The sequence below is a fragment of the Mus musculus genome, chromosome 17 (genome assembly GCF_000001635.26).
Source record: "Mus musculus strain C57BL/6J chromosome 17, GRCm38.p6 C57BL/6J".
Classification (NCBI taxonomy): domain Eukaryota; kingdom Metazoa; phylum Chordata; class Mammalia; order Rodentia; family Muridae; genus Mus; species Mus musculus.
This window is the reverse complement of record NC_000083.6, coordinates 36,937,024-36,955,142: the sequence shown is the minus strand read 5'-3', so window position 1 is coordinate 36,955,142 and position 18,119 is coordinate 36,937,024. Positions and strand designations below refer to the sequence as shown.

General features: G+C 47.3%; 3 protein-coding genes and 1 long non-coding RNA gene across 6 annotated transcripts in view; 3 read left to right on the top strand and 1 right to left on the bottom strand.

Annotated features, from left to right (window-relative positions):
• The window catches only part of Znrd1 (zinc ribbon domain containing 1), a 4,168-nt gene extending 3,383 nt beyond the window's left edge, over nt 1-785 (top strand). For both annotated transcript variants that reach the window (NM_001355422.1, NM_023162.4), the window contains one exon: nt 591-785. In NM_001355422.1, the coding sequence (NP_001342351.1) occupies nt 591-615 (25 nt within the window). In that variant the 3' untranslated portion in view covers nt 616-785. The remainder of the gene's footprint in view (nt 1-590) is intronic.
• A 2,565-nt stretch (nt 786-3,350) lies between these two features.
• On the top strand, nt 3,351-6,788 carry Ppp1r11 (protein phosphatase 1, regulatory inhibitor subunit 11). The gene is made up of 3 exons (NM_029632.3): nt 3,351-3,720; nt 5,158-5,266; nt 5,589-6,788. Exons 1-3 carry the CDS (start codon nt 3,637-3,639, stop codon nt 5,789-5,791), a joined length of 396 nt encoding a protein of 131 aa, NP_083908.1. The 5' UTR covers nt 3,351-3,636; the 3' UTR covers nt 5,792-6,788.
• A 368-nt stretch (nt 6,789-7,156) lies between these two features.
• On the bottom strand, nt 7,157-12,092 carry Rnf39 (ring finger protein 39). The gene is made up of 4 exons (NM_001099632.1): nt 11,693-12,092; nt 9,947-9,969; nt 9,648-9,739; nt 7,157-8,087 (listed from the first exon to the last, which is right to left on the bottom strand). Exons 1-4 carry the CDS (start codon nt 12,053-12,055, stop codon nt 7,507-7,509), a joined length of 1,059 nt encoding a protein of 352 aa, NP_001093102.1. The 5' UTR covers nt 12,056-12,092; the 3' UTR covers nt 7,157-7,506.
• Gm33595 lies at nt 8,061-10,446 on the top strand. Of its 2 annotated transcripts, XR_385574.3 has the most exons (3): nt 8,061-8,787; nt 9,655-9,826; nt 9,983-10,446. It is a non-coding gene; the product is annotated as a predicted gene, 33595 (long non-coding RNA). The 2 variants fall into 2 exon arrangements; XR_385575.3 differs by lacking the exon at nt 9,655-9,826.
• Nucleotides 12,093-18,119: the final 6,027 nt, after the last annotated feature.

Here is an 18,119-nt window from a genome sequence, read left to right as displayed (position 1 = left end):
ATGTAAGTGTACTATTTGCATGTCTGATACCCAGAGAGGTTAGAAAAAGATGTCAGATTCCCAGGACTGGAGTTAAAGATGGTTGTGAACCACCGTGTGGTTGCTAGGGATCAAACCTAGATTCTCTGCAACAGCAACAAGTACTCTTAACCAGTGAGCCAAATCTCCAGCTCCCATTAATCATTTAAAATTGCTCCTTTTATTCTTTAAATGTATGTTAAGTATATTGAAAATGTTTGTGTGTGTGATGATTCTGATATCCGATGTTTCTGAGGATCTGATACTGCCAGTTTCTGCTGACCTTTTCATGGTACTGTTTTGCTTTGTAATTTTTGAGTGTGAACTCCAGGTTTCTCACAGTGTGGATGAATGCAGCACTCCCAGCATGGATAGGGTTCTTTGAGGAAGATCTGTGCCACCATGTCCAGCTACAGTTTTTTTTCTTTTCTTATGAATTACAGTTTAGCCTTTTCTTTCTCTTGGCTAGTGATTTTCTGTCCTAGGGAATCTGCGTACTTCATAGTAATAATTAGATATCAGTTATTAGATATTCTTTTTGGTTAAATATAACGAGTCTTCTTCCTCCATAGGTTTCAGGAAAAGGAAGATTCTTGACCCTTTTTTCTGGCAACCCAGCAACAATCCTTTCCTTCTCTCGGAAGTGAAGATACTCGTCTTTGATGCCTCCTTGGTCCCCTCCGGCTACCATGCTTTGTTCTCAGAATAAGATCGTCGACCCAGAATACTCCTTTCCCTTTTGAATTTACTAAAGTTATTTTTCTATGAAGCCTTGATGTTATGTGTGTTACTCTTAATCATTTATTCTGGTCAGGCTGGTGATATATGCCCTGTAATCCCAGCACTTCACAGATACAGTGTGAGCTATATCACGACATGACTAAAAACTAAAAAATAACAATAATCGGTCTTATTCCAAAGGAAATTTAGGTGAAGTAGAGATATAGATATAAAAAAAGAAAAAACTATAATAAAATGATGGAGTCTGGAATGAGGTTTTTATGGGTCTAAGAGATTCCCCATGACCATAAACAAATTAATAAGAGTCTTTATTAAATACTCATGGCACCAAGATTGCAATTGAGAGCATTCCCAAGAAGCAGCATCAAAGCTTATAAAGTTAGAAACCACCAGATTACATATATTCTGTCTACACATAGGCAGAGTCTAATTTTAGCATATGTCTTGCAGTTAGTTGTCTTAGCCATTGAGCAGAATAGGTAAATTTGATTACAAAAGCAGAAATAGTCTTATGGCCTATTATCTTGCTAGAATAGCAAATTTTACAAGAGCAGTCAATTTAATTTTTTTTTTTTCTGCAAGTATAACAGAGTATCATTAATAGTGTCCGGGACTGGTGCCTGCCCATGGGATGGGTCTCAAGTTGGACAGGGTTATTGGTTGGCCATCCCTTAGCCTCTGCTCCATCCCCTGTGCCTGCCTTTCTTATAGACAGAACAAATATCAGGTTCAAAGTTTTGTGGGTGGATTGGTGTGTCTTGATCCACTGAGGTCCTGCCTGACTACAGAGGTAGGTTCTTCAGATTCCATGTCCCTGATGTGTGAATCACGGCTAAGGTCACCTCCACTGACTCTTGGGTGCCTCCTCTATCCCAGGTCTCTGCCTCATCCTGGGAAGTTCTCCCCCAACCCCTCACCCCTGCTAGTTGCAGATTTCCATTCATTTTCATGGCCATCTAGCCAACTCTTCCTGTCCTTCCCCACACTGGATCCTGACTCCACCCTATTCCTTTCCCCATTGCCCCACCTTCCCAGTTCCCTTCCTCCATCTGACTTATGACTATTCCCCCTTCGAAATGAGATTCAAGAGTCCTCACTTGGGCCATGGAGTGTACTGTGGTACCTGTATTTTGTGGATAATATCCACTTATAATGAGTACATACCATGCTTCTTGTCCTCTGAGAGGCTCCACCCAGCTGCTCACTCAAGATACAGATACCCATAGCCAAACACTGGAAGGAGCTTGGGGACTCTTATAGAAGAATAGAAAGAAGGATTTCAAGTCCCAAAGGGAATAAGAACATCATAGGAAGACCAAATGAGTCAACTAACCCTTAGGACTCTCAGAATCTGAACTACCAAGCAAAGAGCATACATGGGCTGGACCTAGTCCTCCCCTCACATATGTAGCAGATGTGCAACTTGGTTGTCATGCGGGTCCCAAACAACTGGATCAGGGACAATCCCAAAAGCTGTTGCTTGTACATGGGACAGGTTCTTCTAGCTGGGCTGCCTTGTCTAGCCTCAGTGGGAGAGGAAGCACCTAGTGTCGCTGAGATTTGAAGTGTCAGGGTGTGGGGATAGCCAGGGGGATCCCACCCAACTCAGAGAAGGGGATGGGGATGGGGGAAGGATTGTGGGAGGGAGTACCTGGGAGAGGGGCAGTGAACAGGGTGTAAAGTGAATAATAATAATAATAAAATAATTCTTTGTTGGGTGGTGGTGGTGGCCTTTGATCCCAACACTGGAGGAGGCATAAGCAGGTAAGTTTCTGAATTTGAGGCCAGTCTGGTCTACAGAGAGAGTTCCAAAAGGGCCAAGGCTACACAAAGAAACCCTATTTGGGAAAACAAAACAAAACAAACAAACAAACAAACAAACAAACAAAAAAAAACCTTCAATGTCTGGTTAAAAGAGGTAGGCGGGCTGCCACGACAGTTTGTACAAGCTAGGAGCTTACAAATTAGAGCCCCCTCCCCCCGTTTGGACTCTCGAGCATAGTAAGCCTAAATGAAAACCATTACAAGGACAATACAAAAAAGATGCACTTATATGTATTATACATATATCTTATCTAAATCTAGTTTCTCATTGTAAGGAAACAAAAACTGGTATTTTTGGATGGATAGTGGAGAGATTTAACAAAATTTAACCAGATGAATTTGGATTTGTTACTCTGCCCCCTGCATCTAACCTTTGCATTCCTCAAACTGGGAGCTAAATGGTAATCTAGGTGTTTCAGGCTTTAATCTTAGGGCCTACTACAGTCAAAAAATTTCAGGTTTAGTGTACCTTCACTGGGATATCAACAAACAGGGAGACGGCTAGAACCCAGTGTATTTCCTGCTCCTGGAAAACCGCTCCTTGACAGAATGATAAAAAGGAATTTGGAGATAGCTCCCTGTCCCACCTAATTTTTTCACCTAAGCTTATGGATACAGCAGATAGGGTAAGGATTCTAGGCACACAGACCTCATCCTTTCAGCACAACGGCCTCGAGTTGACCAGCCAATGAACTTAAGCCTTGCCTAGCCCCACCCCCCCCACTATGACATCACTTCTGCCAACCTCAGCGTCTGCGCACTATTGCATTACGGCGGAACTATTCTGGCGACGCCTGCTTTGACCCAGGCGGTGGTGGGGAAGGGAAACTGTGTTCTGCAGGATGCGTCACAACCGGAAGTGAAAGGCCGGAAGTGGGGTTGGACAGGTTTTCCCCAGGGGTGGGGAAGCAGAGGCCGTGGAGGAGTAGGGGAGATTAAGAAGCTAGAGCATCCTGGCCTCTACTCCGAGTCTTGTACCGGTTCTCTTAGATCTCTGAGGCTCAGAAAAAGGAAAGGGTGTCTCATCCCGCTTTCTCGCTTTTCGCTTTAGCCATGGCGGAGACAGGGGCCGGGATAAGTGAGACCGTCACTGAGACAACGGTTACTGAGACAACGGTTACCGAGACAACCGAGCCAGTGAGAAAGGCGGGCAGGGGGTCTATTTAGGGGTCTGGGAGGCACTGGGAGGGGGAGGGGGGTTTGGAAAGTTGGTGGGTTTGGGATCTGGGACATCATGTGGGGTTTACTCTTATTGGGAAAATCGCAAGGAACTAAATAGAGATGCTTGGAGCCGCTCAAATGGTTCAAGTGACTGGTCAAGGATTGTTTAATCCGTAGTTACAATTAGAGTATAGGTGTTAAGGCTTGGGGTGGTGGTCTATGTACGTAATAAACGGAAACTGGGTTAAGGAGCCAGAAAGGTACTGGGAGGAAGTGAAACGCCATTTGAGAAGGCGTGGTTTTGGAGGCAAATGTACAGAACGAGTACTTACCAATAGTGCTTACCAATAGATAGTCATGGAATGGGTGCGTGTTAAAGCGGAGGAAATGAGGAAACAAGAAAATAAGGTGAAGTGTGTTTTGGCAGATCAGGGAGGAGAGAAGCAAATGAGCAAACAACTTTTGCAAAAACAAATTGCTTTCAAAGGGAGAAAGATGCGTTGGGTTTGACAATGTCTGGGTTGAAGGAGATTAGTAGTTTAGCAGTTATTACCAGAGATGCCAGAATGTTAAAGAATAAGTGGATAGGATTAGGGAGCCCTGGGCTTGAAGATGAGAGAAGAAAGAATGAAGGCTTTTTTGTAGAAGGAGGGTTTTGGATATTTGTTTTATTTTGATATGTGTGTGTGTGTGTGTGTGTGTGTAGGCCTGAAGTTAACCTCAGATGTCTGAGACATGGTCTATATTTATTTATTTATTTATTTACTTATGATACAGAGTCATTGTGCCTGGAGCTGGCCAAATAGGCTAGTCTGGCTAGCAAGAGATCTGCCTTTTTGCACCACCACCACCACCACATTTGACTTTTTGTTGTTGTTTTTGTTCCCGTGGATACAAGGGATCAAACTCAGGTCTTCATGCTTGCACCAAAAGAGCTTTACCAACAGAGATGTCTCCCCATCCCTGCTTTATTTTATTTTATTTTTTTCTGAGAAAATAGCTATACCATGTTGCAGAGGCCATTTCAGTCTCCCAAGTGCTGAGATTACATACCTCAGTCTCTTTAGAACATGAATAAGAGGTGTGAAGAAGAAAGTGAGATCAAAGGCCAGTCACAGGAAAGGGAGAAAATAACATTCATATATTAATGCCACCAAGGGTGATAGCGTTGGTTGTATCTTAGTTTGCCAATTTGCTGGCACCTTCCCTAGTTTAAGAATTGCCTTCTTTGCATACTATTGGTTATCAAGAACAGGGATTCATACTCTCCACAAACAGGCTGTCCTGCCTCTCCAGGGGCATGATGTGTGTTACTGACTGAGCCAGGGAAGAGAAAAAAGGAGGTTCCATAGGAAACAGGAAAAATCAAGAGGAAGTGAGTCAGATGGGCCCACACCTCTTTTAACTTTTCAGGAGAATCAGAGCCTAACTATGAAACTTCGGAAACGCAAGCCAGAGAAGAAGGTGGAGTGGTCCAGTGACACTGTGGACAATGAGCATATGGGGCGACGCTCGTCGAAATGTGAGTGTGGGTGGCCCAGTGTCCCTGGCCACCATCTCACTGTTGCTTTATAGCTCTATCGAGTTCTTGGTTGGAAAGAAAAATAGGTGGGAATAAAACTATGCGGTACCAACTGCCTGGAGTTAGGGGTGGGGGCGGGGGCAAGCCATGGCAGAATGGGAGTCAGGTTTTTCCGACTCTCTCTTGAATTCCTGGGGGAAGAGGCTAAGGCAGCTGGATTCCAGAAAAGTAGGGAGAGGTTTTCACACAGATCTGGTGGAAATGAAACTGACTGAACACTGCTCTTCATCCTTCTTAGCTGGCTTTCTCTCTCTCCATTCAGGCTGCTGTATTTATGAGAAGCCTCGGGCCTTTGGCGAGAGCTCCACCGAGAGTGATGAGGATGAAGAAGAAGGCTGTAGTCATAAGCACTGTGTACGGGGTCACCGCAAAGGACGGCGTCCTACAACCCCAGCACCCACCCCAACCACTCCTCCACAGCCTCCTGATCCCTCTAAGCCCCCTCCAGGACCTATGCAGCACTAAATCCCTCTCACCATTCATGTGTCTGCCTGCCCCAAATATATCCATCTGACATGGGGACTCCACCCATTGCCTCCGTTCTCCTGCCCCCTTCTTCCGTCTCCTGAGTGATAGAGAAGAGGAAGAGGAGGGTGGATACAGATCCTGGAATTCTGACTTGCTGCTGTTCCAGAACCCAGGCTTCTGGGTTCTCCCAGCCCCTGCTTCCCTACAGTTTGCTCCCATGCCTGGGATCCAGGCATCTTGGTCCCAGTCTATCCCTTTTGTTCTCACTGCCAAACTACCTGTCCTGGGATCCAGTATCTTGGCCACCTGCACCCTCAGCTTGAGTCCCAAGCACTTCAACTGGGTTTTCAACGGTCCCAGCTTTCACTGCCAGGGCTCCAATCAGATGCCAGGCAATCTTGCACCCCAGTTCTGCGTATTAATCCTGGCTTATGGTTCTTCTACTGATGCAGTTTTCCTAAATCTTAGTTCTTGCCTGTGGGATGTAAGGTTGTGTGGAGACTATAGGGTTCCCTGGCCCTTCTGCTCCTCTTACCCCTTATGGCTCTCCAAAGGAGTTAGGAGAGGTCTTTGTCATTCACACCTAATGGAAAGTGGAACCAAAAAAAAAAAAAAAATAGCCATGTCCTGAATATAACATTTCTGACAAAGCTGGCTGAGACCACTGACTTAGAGCCAATGATTTTCTCAGCCTTTAATCTTTGAGCTTCAGCATTGGTGTCCTAGGGGCCTGGGTCCCTAAAAGGAAAGAGGGAGAAAGCAAAGAGATGAGGGGACAGGCCCCTGCAGTATGCTCCTACCCTTTCCTGCCTAGGCTTTGGTGTCTGCCAACCCAGGTGTCTTGCTCTCTCAGCCCTCCCCGGCTGGTGCTAGGATCTGGGTACTGCCCTCCAGGCCTCTGGCTGTGCACAGTACAGAAATCAGCAAAACCCATGGCACCACTTAGATCTCATTTATTGCCACAGATGCACAAAATAAATAACCCAACATTGCACAGTGTGTTAAATACAGGCCCATTTATACACAAGGGAAGGATGGGAGACTATACAGAATGTTTGGGGTGCCTGAGTTGCTCCCGGGTTGAGGAAGGAGGTAGCACCATTAGTTCTTTTATGTGCAAGATAAAGTTCCAAGAGGGTGTTCAATGGGAAAAGGCCACGAGCAGAGGAAACAGTCATAAATGAAAGGTTGAGTATAGACTGGCTTGCATACATATCCTAGAATTTATGTTCTAGGCTTCAGGTTTGAGCTGCGCGGCTTAGGTTATGAGTTAAATGTCTTAGGAAGACTTTTTTTTTTCCTCTGAGAATCCTCAGAGTGGACATGAGCAGGAAGCTGCAGACTTCCTGCTGTGCATCATGCCCTGAGCCTTTTGGGATTGGAGGTAAATTAGGACTGTTTCCCAACACTGGTGGTACAAACAGAGCCTCTTTCTCTAGCCTGGCCTAGAATGGTACGGAAAGAGGACTCAAGAAAAAGGTCTTAGGTCATGGAGACTCGGGACTAGACTGGCTTAAAGGCACGAATGTACAAGCCAGTTGAGGTTTTGATTTGGGAGAATGTGAGTGGACAAAGGGTGCTTATTAATACTCCTGTTCCGATAGGTGTTACAGACAAGGTCACTGAAACAGGTGGGGATTTGTGCAAGGGACAGAAGTAGCCTCGAGGCCATCTGGACTACTGCGGTAGGGTAGGAGCTAGAGACCTGAGGCTCAGGCTTCTCCAGGCAAGATACGCAGCGGGGTACGCGGGTCACAAGTGCAGAGCAGGGGGAAGACACGCTCCCCGAGCGGGCCCGGCGCCTGGAAGGCGAAGAGCAAGTCCAATGAGCGGCCGTCATAGAAGGCCACACGACCCCGCTCCCAGTCCAAGTCCACGCGAATGCGCTGCGGCGGGGGCCTGGCACCACCTAGCAGGGTGGGCTCTGGAGCCGTGAGCGCCCACAAGCGGCCGCCGCGGCCCTCCACGGCCCATATAGCCTCCGATGGGCACAGCTTGATGAGGCCCTTGCGGGTCACGGACTCCCCGGCAGCGCCCACGGCGTAGCAGCTCTCTCCCGCGTTCTCATCCTGAGCTGTAGAGTCTCTGAAGGACGCGCCTTCCGCGGTCTCCACCTCCCAGCAGTGGCGGCCTGACGCGAAGCCCTGCGCACCCAGCACCGCCGGGAGCTGATCAAAGCGCGCGGGGCTGTCCAGCGGCGCAGGCGTTCCGGGTGGAGCCAGACTCACGCCGCGGTAGTCAGAGGAGATGAGCAGATCACGGTGTGCTGTGCGAGGGTCGAGCGTCAGGTCAGCTGCAGAAGAGGGGAGAGGGGGAACAACACATGGTACGTTTTTTAAGTCTAGAGAGAAGGGTGAAGAAGAGCAGAGGTGCTTGAGTCCTCTCGCAGTTCCCCTAGCGACCAGGGCGACCAGGATGGGAAGACACTAAGGCACAGAGCCGCTTTGTGCTCTGATCCACCACTTTTGTGGAACTGGACTTGGACAAAGACTATGCTGGTCAAGGAACCCAGCATGGAGACCTGAGGGGAGGCTGGTGTGTGGTGTTGGTGGAAGAGTGGCGGATGGGACTTATAGGGAGAATGATGACTAATACTTGAATCTGCAAGTGTGGTGGCTTTAATCCCAGCACTTGGGAAGCAAAGAGGGCAAAACTCTGTGAGTTCGAGGCCAGCTTGTATAGCAAGTTCCAGGCCCCTTAGGACTACATAGTAAGACCCTGTGTCAACAACAACACAAAGCAAAAACCTTGAATCTGGGTTGGGTACGGGAGCCAGGTCAGCAAGACTACTTACTGAGAGAGACTGATACCTGAGAGAGACTGATACCAGATAGGAACTAGAGTGATTTAAAGGAAGGGCAAAGGGAGGAATCCAAGGTATCTAGTAAAACCAGCCCATTTACCTTCCAGGCCAGGCCCATTTCTATAGGAGGTGTGGTCAGAGGAGATACAGAAATTGCCTAAGGGACCAGAAAGAGTCGCTGGCCTTGCAGGTATGGGGCGCTTTAAGGAAATGCTTCTGGATTAGGAGCTAGAAGGAATTTGTATTAAGTGAGATGGAGGGGTGACTAAGGAATGGAACATCTCGAGAGCTACCTTGGGAATGAGCACAGAAGGGGTAGAGGAGGTGCTGGAGTCTTGACCCCCTTTCCAAGAATGGGAGGAGGTGGAAGCAGGGATCTTGTACTGTCTGGGGGTACATAAAAAACGTGAGGGAACGTGGCTGAGATCTGAGGAATTAAGGATATTGTTCTGGGTTACATTGTGCCTCCTGTCCAGCTGTGGAGTTACATATGCATAGCCTCAGCACATTAGAGGCAAAGACAGGGACTAGAGGTCCATGCCAGCCTGGGATACATAGAAAGAGACTCTTTAAAGGGGGTGGGGTGTCAGTTTTGTTCCCCAATTTTCTGAATTTACCTTATGCGTGTGTGTGTGTGTGCGCGCGCGTGTGTTTGAGGGGAGGATTTTCACAAAGGTAATCAGGTTAAAAAATGAGATTATTACAGTAGGCCCTGATGCAGGATGATTTCTATCTTAAAAGAGAGTGGAGACACTTGCACACAGAGACAGGTACCTAGAAGGAAGCCCAGGTGAGACCATCTGTGGACCAAGGAAGTATTGAGGTTTCCAGAGCCAGGAGAGAGCATGGAACAGATTTCTCCTTAGCCCTCAGACTTCTATCTCTAGACTTTGAAGTGCGAATGGTGGTTGTTCAAGCCACCTATTTGTGACACTTCATTATTTCAGCTGTAGGAAGTCAAAACTGATACCAAAGTGGACTTGAGCATTTTCTAGAGCGAAGAGGGAGCAAACAGAGCATAGCTTATGATCCGCTCCCTCCCCTCTTCACCTGTCAGCCTGTGAAGCATGTTTTTGACCACGGGGTAATCTTCAGGGAGATCCTCCTCTGAGTTAGATGGCTTGGGTGCTGGGACATCGAATCTGGAGAGACGAAGGAAGTTATTGGCATCCCTGTCTTTTTGATGCTGCTTCTGATGATCCTAACCCACTCACTTGTCACAGAAACAGGTGAGGCTACACTCTAGAAAGCCCGTTGCTAAGTGGAGGTAAAGAGAGGGGTCTGGAGGGAAGGTCATGGCTATGGCTGTAGGTAGTGGGAAGGAAGAAACAAACAAAAATGGAACTCACCGTCTCCATGTCTTCCTCATATCCTGGTACGGGCAGAAGAAAACATAGGTGTGAGTTCACACTGTGGGACATCTTCCCCTCCGCCTCAGGTGAGCTCTGACTGCTTGATACCTTCCCACCTTTTAAAACCATCTCCCCACCCCACCCCAAACACCCTGCCCGCTCTGCTCCATTTTTCTCTTCAGTTCTCCCTTCTTCTTTCATGTCCTTTACTTCTGCCTACTCCAAAATCACTTTCTCCTCAGGTTCCTAGCTTCATCCAGACTGTTATATGCCTTCTCCATCCTTCCACAGCCTCAACACAACTACTTCTTACCTCTTGTTTAATCTTCCCAGGCCCACGCTCTCTTTTAGTATGCTCTCCTTCTTTAGTTACCAGCATGTCTTCCAGATATATGTCCACCCCGTCACCACAAAAGGGACACACACCCATATTCCTTGAGCTAAGAGTTGTTATATAAAAGCCTAACAATAAAGCTGCTCTCCTTTTTGTCTTAAAAGCTCAGTGGCGTTTATTGGGCTCTTTGGTTTTATTATGTCTCTGTACCCTCAGGCCCCTGATCTCAGAAGTGTCCTAAGAGACCCTACAGATTTTGTAGGGAGCCATGGAAGCCTGAAGAGGGCGCTAGATTCTCTCACCCTCCAAACACTGGGTTTCCTTCATCCCTCTTTTCTGATTCCAGAGAGGATGGCTGGGAAGGCCAGTGTGGCAGGAAGAAGAGAGGATGGCAATTACACCTAGACTAATTAGGTCTGTGAAGCCTTCAAAGGGCGGAAGCCAGACCCAGGGCGGGAGGGCTGCTAAGGGGTAAAAAAGCCAGATGGATGGTTTTGAGGTACTGTAAAGGAATAGGAGTGGTTGATGTCTAAGGGGCTCAGGGAGGGCCTAGTGGAAAACTTTATGGCTGCAACGTGGAGACTAGCAAGAGGCCTGCCAGCTGTTCACCCCGACCTAGCTTCCACCTGTTTCCGCCCGTGCCTGGGGATCTGGGAGGAGCTGAGAACAATAACAACCCACAGTTCGGCTATGGCTTGTTAGGGGAACCCCTGCCTCACTTGAGGCACTTTGATTTGACACACACACACACACACACACATACACACACACACACACACACACACACACACACACACTCACACTCGCATTAGACTCCTAATTTCCCATCCCTCCATTTCTGCTTTTTCTGCACCCAGTGTCAACCTTGGCTCCAGTGATTCTGTTTATTGGGTCCTATCACCACCCTCCCTGGGCTGCTCCTTTCCCTAATCCGGGTGTCTGCACCCCATTCCCCTTTCTGGCTCCCACCCCGGCTCTCCAGGAGGCTTCTGAGATCTCTAGGGGGCTCAGCCTTCTAACTGCCACTAGCCTGTTTCTTTCTGCCTCTTCCCTCCAGCCTCCTCCTCCCCTGACCGAGTCAATTTCTTCCAGCCTGTCCTACCTCCCTTTCTCAAACTACTCACTCAAGACTTGGCCAGTCTTTCTCCCTCCCTCCCCGCTTCCTCCCTTTCTTAAAATTCTTATTTAAAATTCCTTTATCTTTTCGATGTAGCCATTTCTGTACTGGAACTCGCTATGTCTATCAAACTGAACTTGAGCAATCCTCCTGCCTCCGCTTTCTGGTGCCAAGCTGTCTGCCACCTATATTTCCATTAGGGCTTCAGAGCGAAAAGCATGGCTCCCACCTTTGCTAGGACACCCACAAACCTCTTCTTCACCAACAACCAGAACCGGAGAAGGCGCCTTACCTCTCCGTGGGGATCCAGGCAACCCATGGTGGGGATGCGGCCACCGCGTCGTCTCCCGGCCCGGGCTCCGGGCTCCGCCAGTTTCTCACGCAGCCCACGGCTGATGCGCACCTCCACTGCCAGTCGCACGTTGGACCTCAGGCTGCGTCTGGGGCATGGCTGGCCACAGCACGGGCAGGAAGGGGGCGCCGCCTCCGAGCCGGACGCCGCCGGGGCCCCCCAGCAGCGCGCCAAGCACGCACGGCAGAAGCTGTGTTCGCACGCCAGCAGGACTGGGTCCTCGAAGGGGCCCCCGCACAGCGGACATGTCGCCAGCTGCTCCAGACGCTCCACCAACCCCGGGCCCAGCTCGGGAGCCTCCATGGAAAGCAGGGGTCCCGACGCACCCTAGTCCTCAGCCGCCCCCGAGCTCGCAAGTGGCGGACCACGCCCGCTGCGTGCTGACTTGACGCCCCTCGCTGCGCCTCCCTCATTCACTTCGCACCTCCTATCTACCCCTCTCCCGGGCTGCCTCGGTTACCCAGATCGGACTCAGAGCGTCTCCTCACCACGTCAGGTTTTATAGGGAGGGAGGAGGCCCGGTGCAGGAGGTAAACAGCAGACCTTGCGTAATGCCTCATCTGGTTCTCCCGCTTCCCTAGTAGGGTTTGGGGCAGCAGGGTGTGAAGACTGAGACACCTAGGTTCTAGAACCTAGGAGGTGAGCACCAGGGCATGCGCTGTGGGCAAGGTAGCACTGTTGGGTTTGGTAGCCCCCGTGAGTGAGTCCCTGAAGAGCGTGAGTCTCCCCCCTTGGCCTGCGGTGTGCTTTTGGTGGGCAGGATGCCCAGGCTCGCTCTTGGCATGCGTGCTCACATTGCCAGGGCATGAGTCATCCCAGGTGGCTGGCACACCTACATCTGGGGGTTGGGGGCCCGGAAGCTTGGGTCCTGGACTGTGTGGCTTTGGCAGGCCTCTGAGTGTTGGCGTGTGGTTGTCACTCCTGGCGCCTCTCTGCCTTCCATCTTCCTGCCTTGCCTATTAAGGTCTGGGGACACGCAAGCTTCTGGAGAAGAGCTGGAAGCAGGCGCCTACACACTCTTGCCTCTCAACTTCAGGCTCTGCATCCTCTCTCTCTCTCTCTCTCTCTCTCTCTCTCTCTCTCTCTCTCTCTCTCTCTCGTTTCCATTTTCTCTATGCTTTTCCTTTGTGTTTTTATTTTCAGCTTTCTTGTTCACCTTTACTTTGTACCTGACAATTACTCATTTCAACTGATCTCAGAGGCCCAGAGACCCAGATCATCAAGGGAATCAACTTACCCATTTGTTTAAGTGACAGATCCTGGGAGCTCCCTTCTGCCTTCATTTCTGATCTTTCCTTGTTACTCCCCACCCCACCTCTATCACCATCTCTTCCTTCTCTCCTCTCTTTCTTCCTGTTCTCTCCTCTTCCTAGCTCCCCTTTCTCTTTTCCTAGCCTTTCTGCCTGGATACATTTAGGAAATTCTGAAAAAGCTCTGTTTGTCCCCATATGTGACCACAAACACTGTTGCATGTGTACCATGCTCATTGGTGTCCCACTCCAGTACGCACAAGCCTATAGATAGATACACTCATACAGTACAGGCATTACAAACATATCTCAGTAGTCTCATAACATTGTGCATCAGGAGGTTGTTGAGGGACAGATGAACACTCAACCAAAATAACCAGAGAGGAACCTTGTCATTAGTTTTATTGTTGATGATAATAACAAAACAAGGCATGGGCTTTACAGAGCAGCAGCACTTTATTGGGCACCCCTTCCAGGCACCCTTCTTCCTCCCCCACAGTTACTAGAGAGGTACTCAAATGTGACACCATGATAAACAAACCTCCACAAACAAACACAGACCTCCCAGTGCAACATCAGGATGCACCAGCAAAATATGAGGCTGGGTGTGTTGGTGCATGCCTGTAATCCCAGAACTCAGGAGCATGAGGCAAAAGGATTGCCATGAGTTCCACGCCAACTTGGGCTGCATATGAAACTATCTCAAAAAACAGCTCCCATTCCAACTTAAAAAAAAAAAAAAGACCCAACAACGATCTAAATCTGTTTCACAAAAGATGCATTTCTATGCAGGTAGAAGGGTACCGTGCCACGCAAGACACTTCATCCAATTCCTAGAAACTGACGAAGACGTTGCCTTACTTAGAAACAGAATTAAGTTGAGGTTGTACTATGTTTGATGATTGGTTGAGCTTAGAGAGACTTCCCAGAGTACATAGGTGAATCCACTGTAATTACAAGCATTCTTAAAGTTCTCAGACTGACATTGCTGACATGTACACACACATACACACACACACACTTTATTGATATGTTTGTATCTGTATGAGAGAATGAAAGGAAAGGTCATCAGAAGAGGTTATCATATATCCTGAAGCTGGACTCAAAGGCAGTTGTGAGCCACCCAGAGTGGGTGCTGGGAACCTAACTCAGGTCCTCTGCAGATGTAGCAAGTACTATGTGCTGGATAGTTTTATGTCGGCTTGACACAAGCTAGAATTGCTGGAGAGGAGGAAGCCTCAATTGAGAAAATGTCACCATAAGATTCAGCTGTAGGGCATTTTCATAATTAGTGATCCATGAGGGAGAGGACTCCAAATGAGGGAAGTGGTCCTCGATTCCATAAGAATTTAGGTGAAAGAAGCCATGAGAAGCAAGCCAGGAAGCAGCATTTGCCCATGGCCTCTGCATCTGCTCCTGCCTCCAGGTTCCTCTACTGCTTGAGTGCCTGTCCTCACTGCTTTTGATGAGGAACTGTTATATGGAAGTGTGGGCAAAATAAACCCTTTCCTTCTCAAATTGTTGTTCGGTCATGGTGTTTCACCACAGCAGTAATAACCCTAACTGAGACACACACTATTAACCATTAAACTGTCGCTCCAGCCCCCATACATTACTGGCATTGACAGTTGAGGAAGGGAGCCATGATGCAAAGAAGCAGCAAAAGCTAAGAGAAGGGATTATGCACTCAATGATCCATTAGGAGCCGTGTCCTGCTGAGACCTTAATTTTATCCCAGTGAGACCCTTTACAGACTTATGAACTAAAGAATTAAAAGACAGCAAATGTGAGGGCTGGAGAGATGGTTGCACAGTTAAAGGTGTTTGCTACTCTTTCAGAAGACCTGAATTAGGTCCAGAGCCCACATCAGATGACTCACAGGCAGGTATAACTTCAGATCTTCTGGGCACCCACACATGTGGCATATATTCACACACACACACACACACACACACACACACACGCAGATAGGGATGTGACTCAATGGTATAGTGCTTTTCTCGAATGTACAAGGCTCTGGGCTTAATAACAAAACAACCATGTGTGTTAAAACTCTAAACTTTGTGTCTAGACAAACTTCTATAGGCCATTTTGAAATAAAAATTTCTAAGTGATTGTGTGGTTAAAAAAAAAAAAACCACTAAACTTTGTGGTAAGTTTATTGCAGAAGCTATAAGAAATTAATACACACACGCTAGTCCATTCTCCTTGTCTCTTGCATTTGGGGTCTGTATTTGTGTGTTTGTTATTGTTAACTTTATTTTGTTTAAGATGTAGTCTTGCCGGGTGTGGTGGCGCACACCTTTAATCCCAGCACTCGGGAGGCAGAGGCAGGCGGATTTCTTAGTTCGAGGCCAGCCTGGTCTACAAAGTGAGTTCCAGGACAGCCAGGGCTATACAGAGAAACCCTGTCTGGAAAAAAAAAAAAAAAGACCTAGTCTTCTATGTAGCCCCAGGCTGACCTAAATTTGCTATGTAGCTCATATTTGCCTCAAACTTGAAATCCTCTTACCACAGCCTACTTGAATGCTAATTTCAGTATATAACATATTTCACAGGTATTTCACAGGTATTTCACAGGTATACTACACCATGTACGTCTGTTTTATTCTGATATCTGGATTTTACTGCTTTTCTTCACCACCTTGTTGGTCTACCTTTGTCTCCTGTCCTTCTCCTCCTCTTCTTCTTCCTCCTCCTCTTCTTCTCCTCTTCCTTTCTTTTTTGTAAAATAGGGTCTCACTATGTTTCTAGCTGTCCCAGAACTTAGTATGTAAAGCATTCTGGCCTTGAACTCACAGAGAACCAGCTTGTTGCTGCCTCTTCAGTGGGGCATTAAAGGCGTGTGGCACTATGCTCAGTTGCATTGTTTCATTTACATTAACTCTATTTCTAGCATCAACAGCTCCTAACAGAGTTCTTTCTGGATGTGAGTACCAGAAAAACACCTCTGAGTTCCTTCAGTCCAAGTGCCTTGCCATGGCCCTCAAGATCTTCTCTTGACAATGCTTCACAGCCTTGTTTGGACATCGAAACCACCAGAGAAACCTAAGTTTCTGGTTCCTTGGGTGACACCTCCAACCAGTGAAGCAGAACCTCTGGACATGAGTGACGGACATCAGCAGCTTTCAAGCTCTTGCGTGATGTCGTGCATCATGAGTCTGCAGTAGACCCGCCCCCTCCTGTTTTGTTTCTTCTGTTCTGACTGCAGTGCCTTTTAGTCTCCTGTTGCTTGACCATTCCAAGGCTGGTCTAGATGTACAGTCTCCACACTTATTGTTCCTTCACTTTAGAGAAAGCTTCGAATTATCTCTCTCCGTCATCTCATTCAGGTCTCATCGCAAAGGCAACATAGTCAGAGAGGACTCTTATTTTCAGTGTTAGGGATGGATGCCATGGTCTCACACCTGCTGGGTAAGTAATTTATTATTGAGCTACATATCCAGCCCCAGAGAAGGCTTCATCCATTAGCATTTATTTATTTATTTATTTATTTATTTATTTTAAAATTAATCTGTAGATGTATGTGCCTGCATGAGTTTATGTGCACATATTCACGGGGACACAGAAGCCAGAGGCTGGATCTAGAGTTGTAGGCGCCTGGTGTGGGTATTGGGAACTAAATCCTAGCTGCTACAAGATCAGTAAGCTCTTACCCACTGAACTGTATCTCCAGCCTCAAAAACCAAATAAATTTCAAGTCATTTTTCTCAAAGGAATTAATTATCTTTTTAAGTTTGTATCTTCATCATCTTTATCTTGGTCTCCAATACTCTATTTACCTGTTTTTACTTCTATCCAGCAGATGACAAGCCCCACAGGAGCAGGAATGTAGCCTTCATGTTTACAACTGTCTGACACACACCTGGCCCAATGCCCGGCACAGTGTCTCAATGTCTCTACTCAGTTGTTGGATTACTCATTGTTGATTGGGCAAAGTGAGAAGGTCTTCCTTCGAATGACTACTTATCTCATCTAAGTGCCAGACAAAGACACTCTTATCAATTAGTAGTTCTTCCTCATTGTCAGGTGCCCAGGATGGTGAATGCTTAGGTGCTAGAAGAACTGGAGCTCTTTCTGTTGCAGAAGTGCACAACTAGCTGTTGCTTCCTGTCTGTGTCCAGGTGGCGAGGACTTCCTCAACCTGAACAGCCTGCTTTCCACATTTTCACACCTGATGGTTCTAGGACATGGGTAAAGGAAAAGGCATTTGGGCCTGGACTCTGCCAGGAACATTTTACTTCTCAAGACTTTCTTCCTCCCTCTCTAGATGCCCTAATGAGCTTACCTTATTAACAATCCTCTGATCCTCCTCAGAGTTCATTCTATGACCATAAATGGAAAGTGGAGTTGAGAGAGAGGGAGAGAGAGAGAGATGACTTGGCTTGGTTTGCTCCAATTGACTGTAACAGAATCCCGCCCCTCCTTAAAGCAGGTGCCTCCTACACAATTGTTCCCACCCCTTTCAGGATAGGCATACTTATGGTGCTGTGTTACAGCACAGTACCTCTGCTTGCTACTAAGGAGTGTTCGAAGTCAGACAGGCTCCTTCCTTTTCTTTCTCCTTCCTGCTTTTATTTTCTTCACTCCTTTTGTTTATCCCTCAGTCTGTCTTTCCTCTGTATCAGTAACATTTCATCTTTTTAAAAAAGTCTCTAAGTGTTTAAGCCTTCAAGGAGGGGAGGTAGGCATGAAGTGGTGTTTGGAAGAATGATCATAGAATAGTCATAGTCCCTGCCCTTAGAAAGTGCGATAAGGTGGGTGAAATATATCCATCACCATCCCAAATCTATCATTACTAAATTAGTGAGTGTAATCAGACAGATAAAGTGTCTCCATCCCCAAGTATGCTGGGGTGAGGGATGGATTGAGAGTCCTTTCTGTAGACAGATTAGAGGACAGGAGGAAGTGATTTCAGAAAATCTTCCTGCAGGAAATGACCTGTAAATGGGAGGGCTGAGTAAAATGAGGGTAGTTAAAAAAAAAAAAAAAAAGACTGAGCAGAGAAATTTTCTACTGAAAGTGCTAAAAGACCTAGGAGACAAAGAATAAAAAATGATCAATGCTGCAATCCTTTCTCAACTCCCATTCATAGTGGTCTTCCCTTCAATCACAGC

Coding starts and splice junctions, on each gene's coding strand:
- Ppp1r11 (NM_029632.3), top strand. CDS start 3,637: ATGGCGGAGACAGGGGCCGGGATAAGTGAGACCGTCACTGAGACAACG. Junction 3,721..5,157: donor TTACCGAGACAACCGAGCCA/GTGAGAAAGGCG, acceptor TTAACTTTTCAG/GAGAATCAGAGCCTAACTAT. Junction 5,267..5,588: donor GGGGCGACGCTCGTCGAAAT/GTGAGTGTGGGT, acceptor CTCTCCATTCAG/GCTGCTGTATTTATGAGAAG.
- Rnf39 (NM_001099632.1), bottom strand. CDS start 12,055: ATGGAGGCTCCCGAGCTGGGCCCGGGGTTGGTGGAGCGTCTGGAGCAG. Junction 9,970..11,692: donor GCCTGGATCCCCACGGAGAG/GTAAGGCGCCTT, acceptor TGCCCGTACCAG/GATATGAGGAAGACATGGAG. Junction 8,088..9,647: donor CATGCTTCACAGGCTGACAG/GTGAAGAGGGGA, acceptor CCTCTTCTGCAG/CTGACCTGACGCTCGACCCT.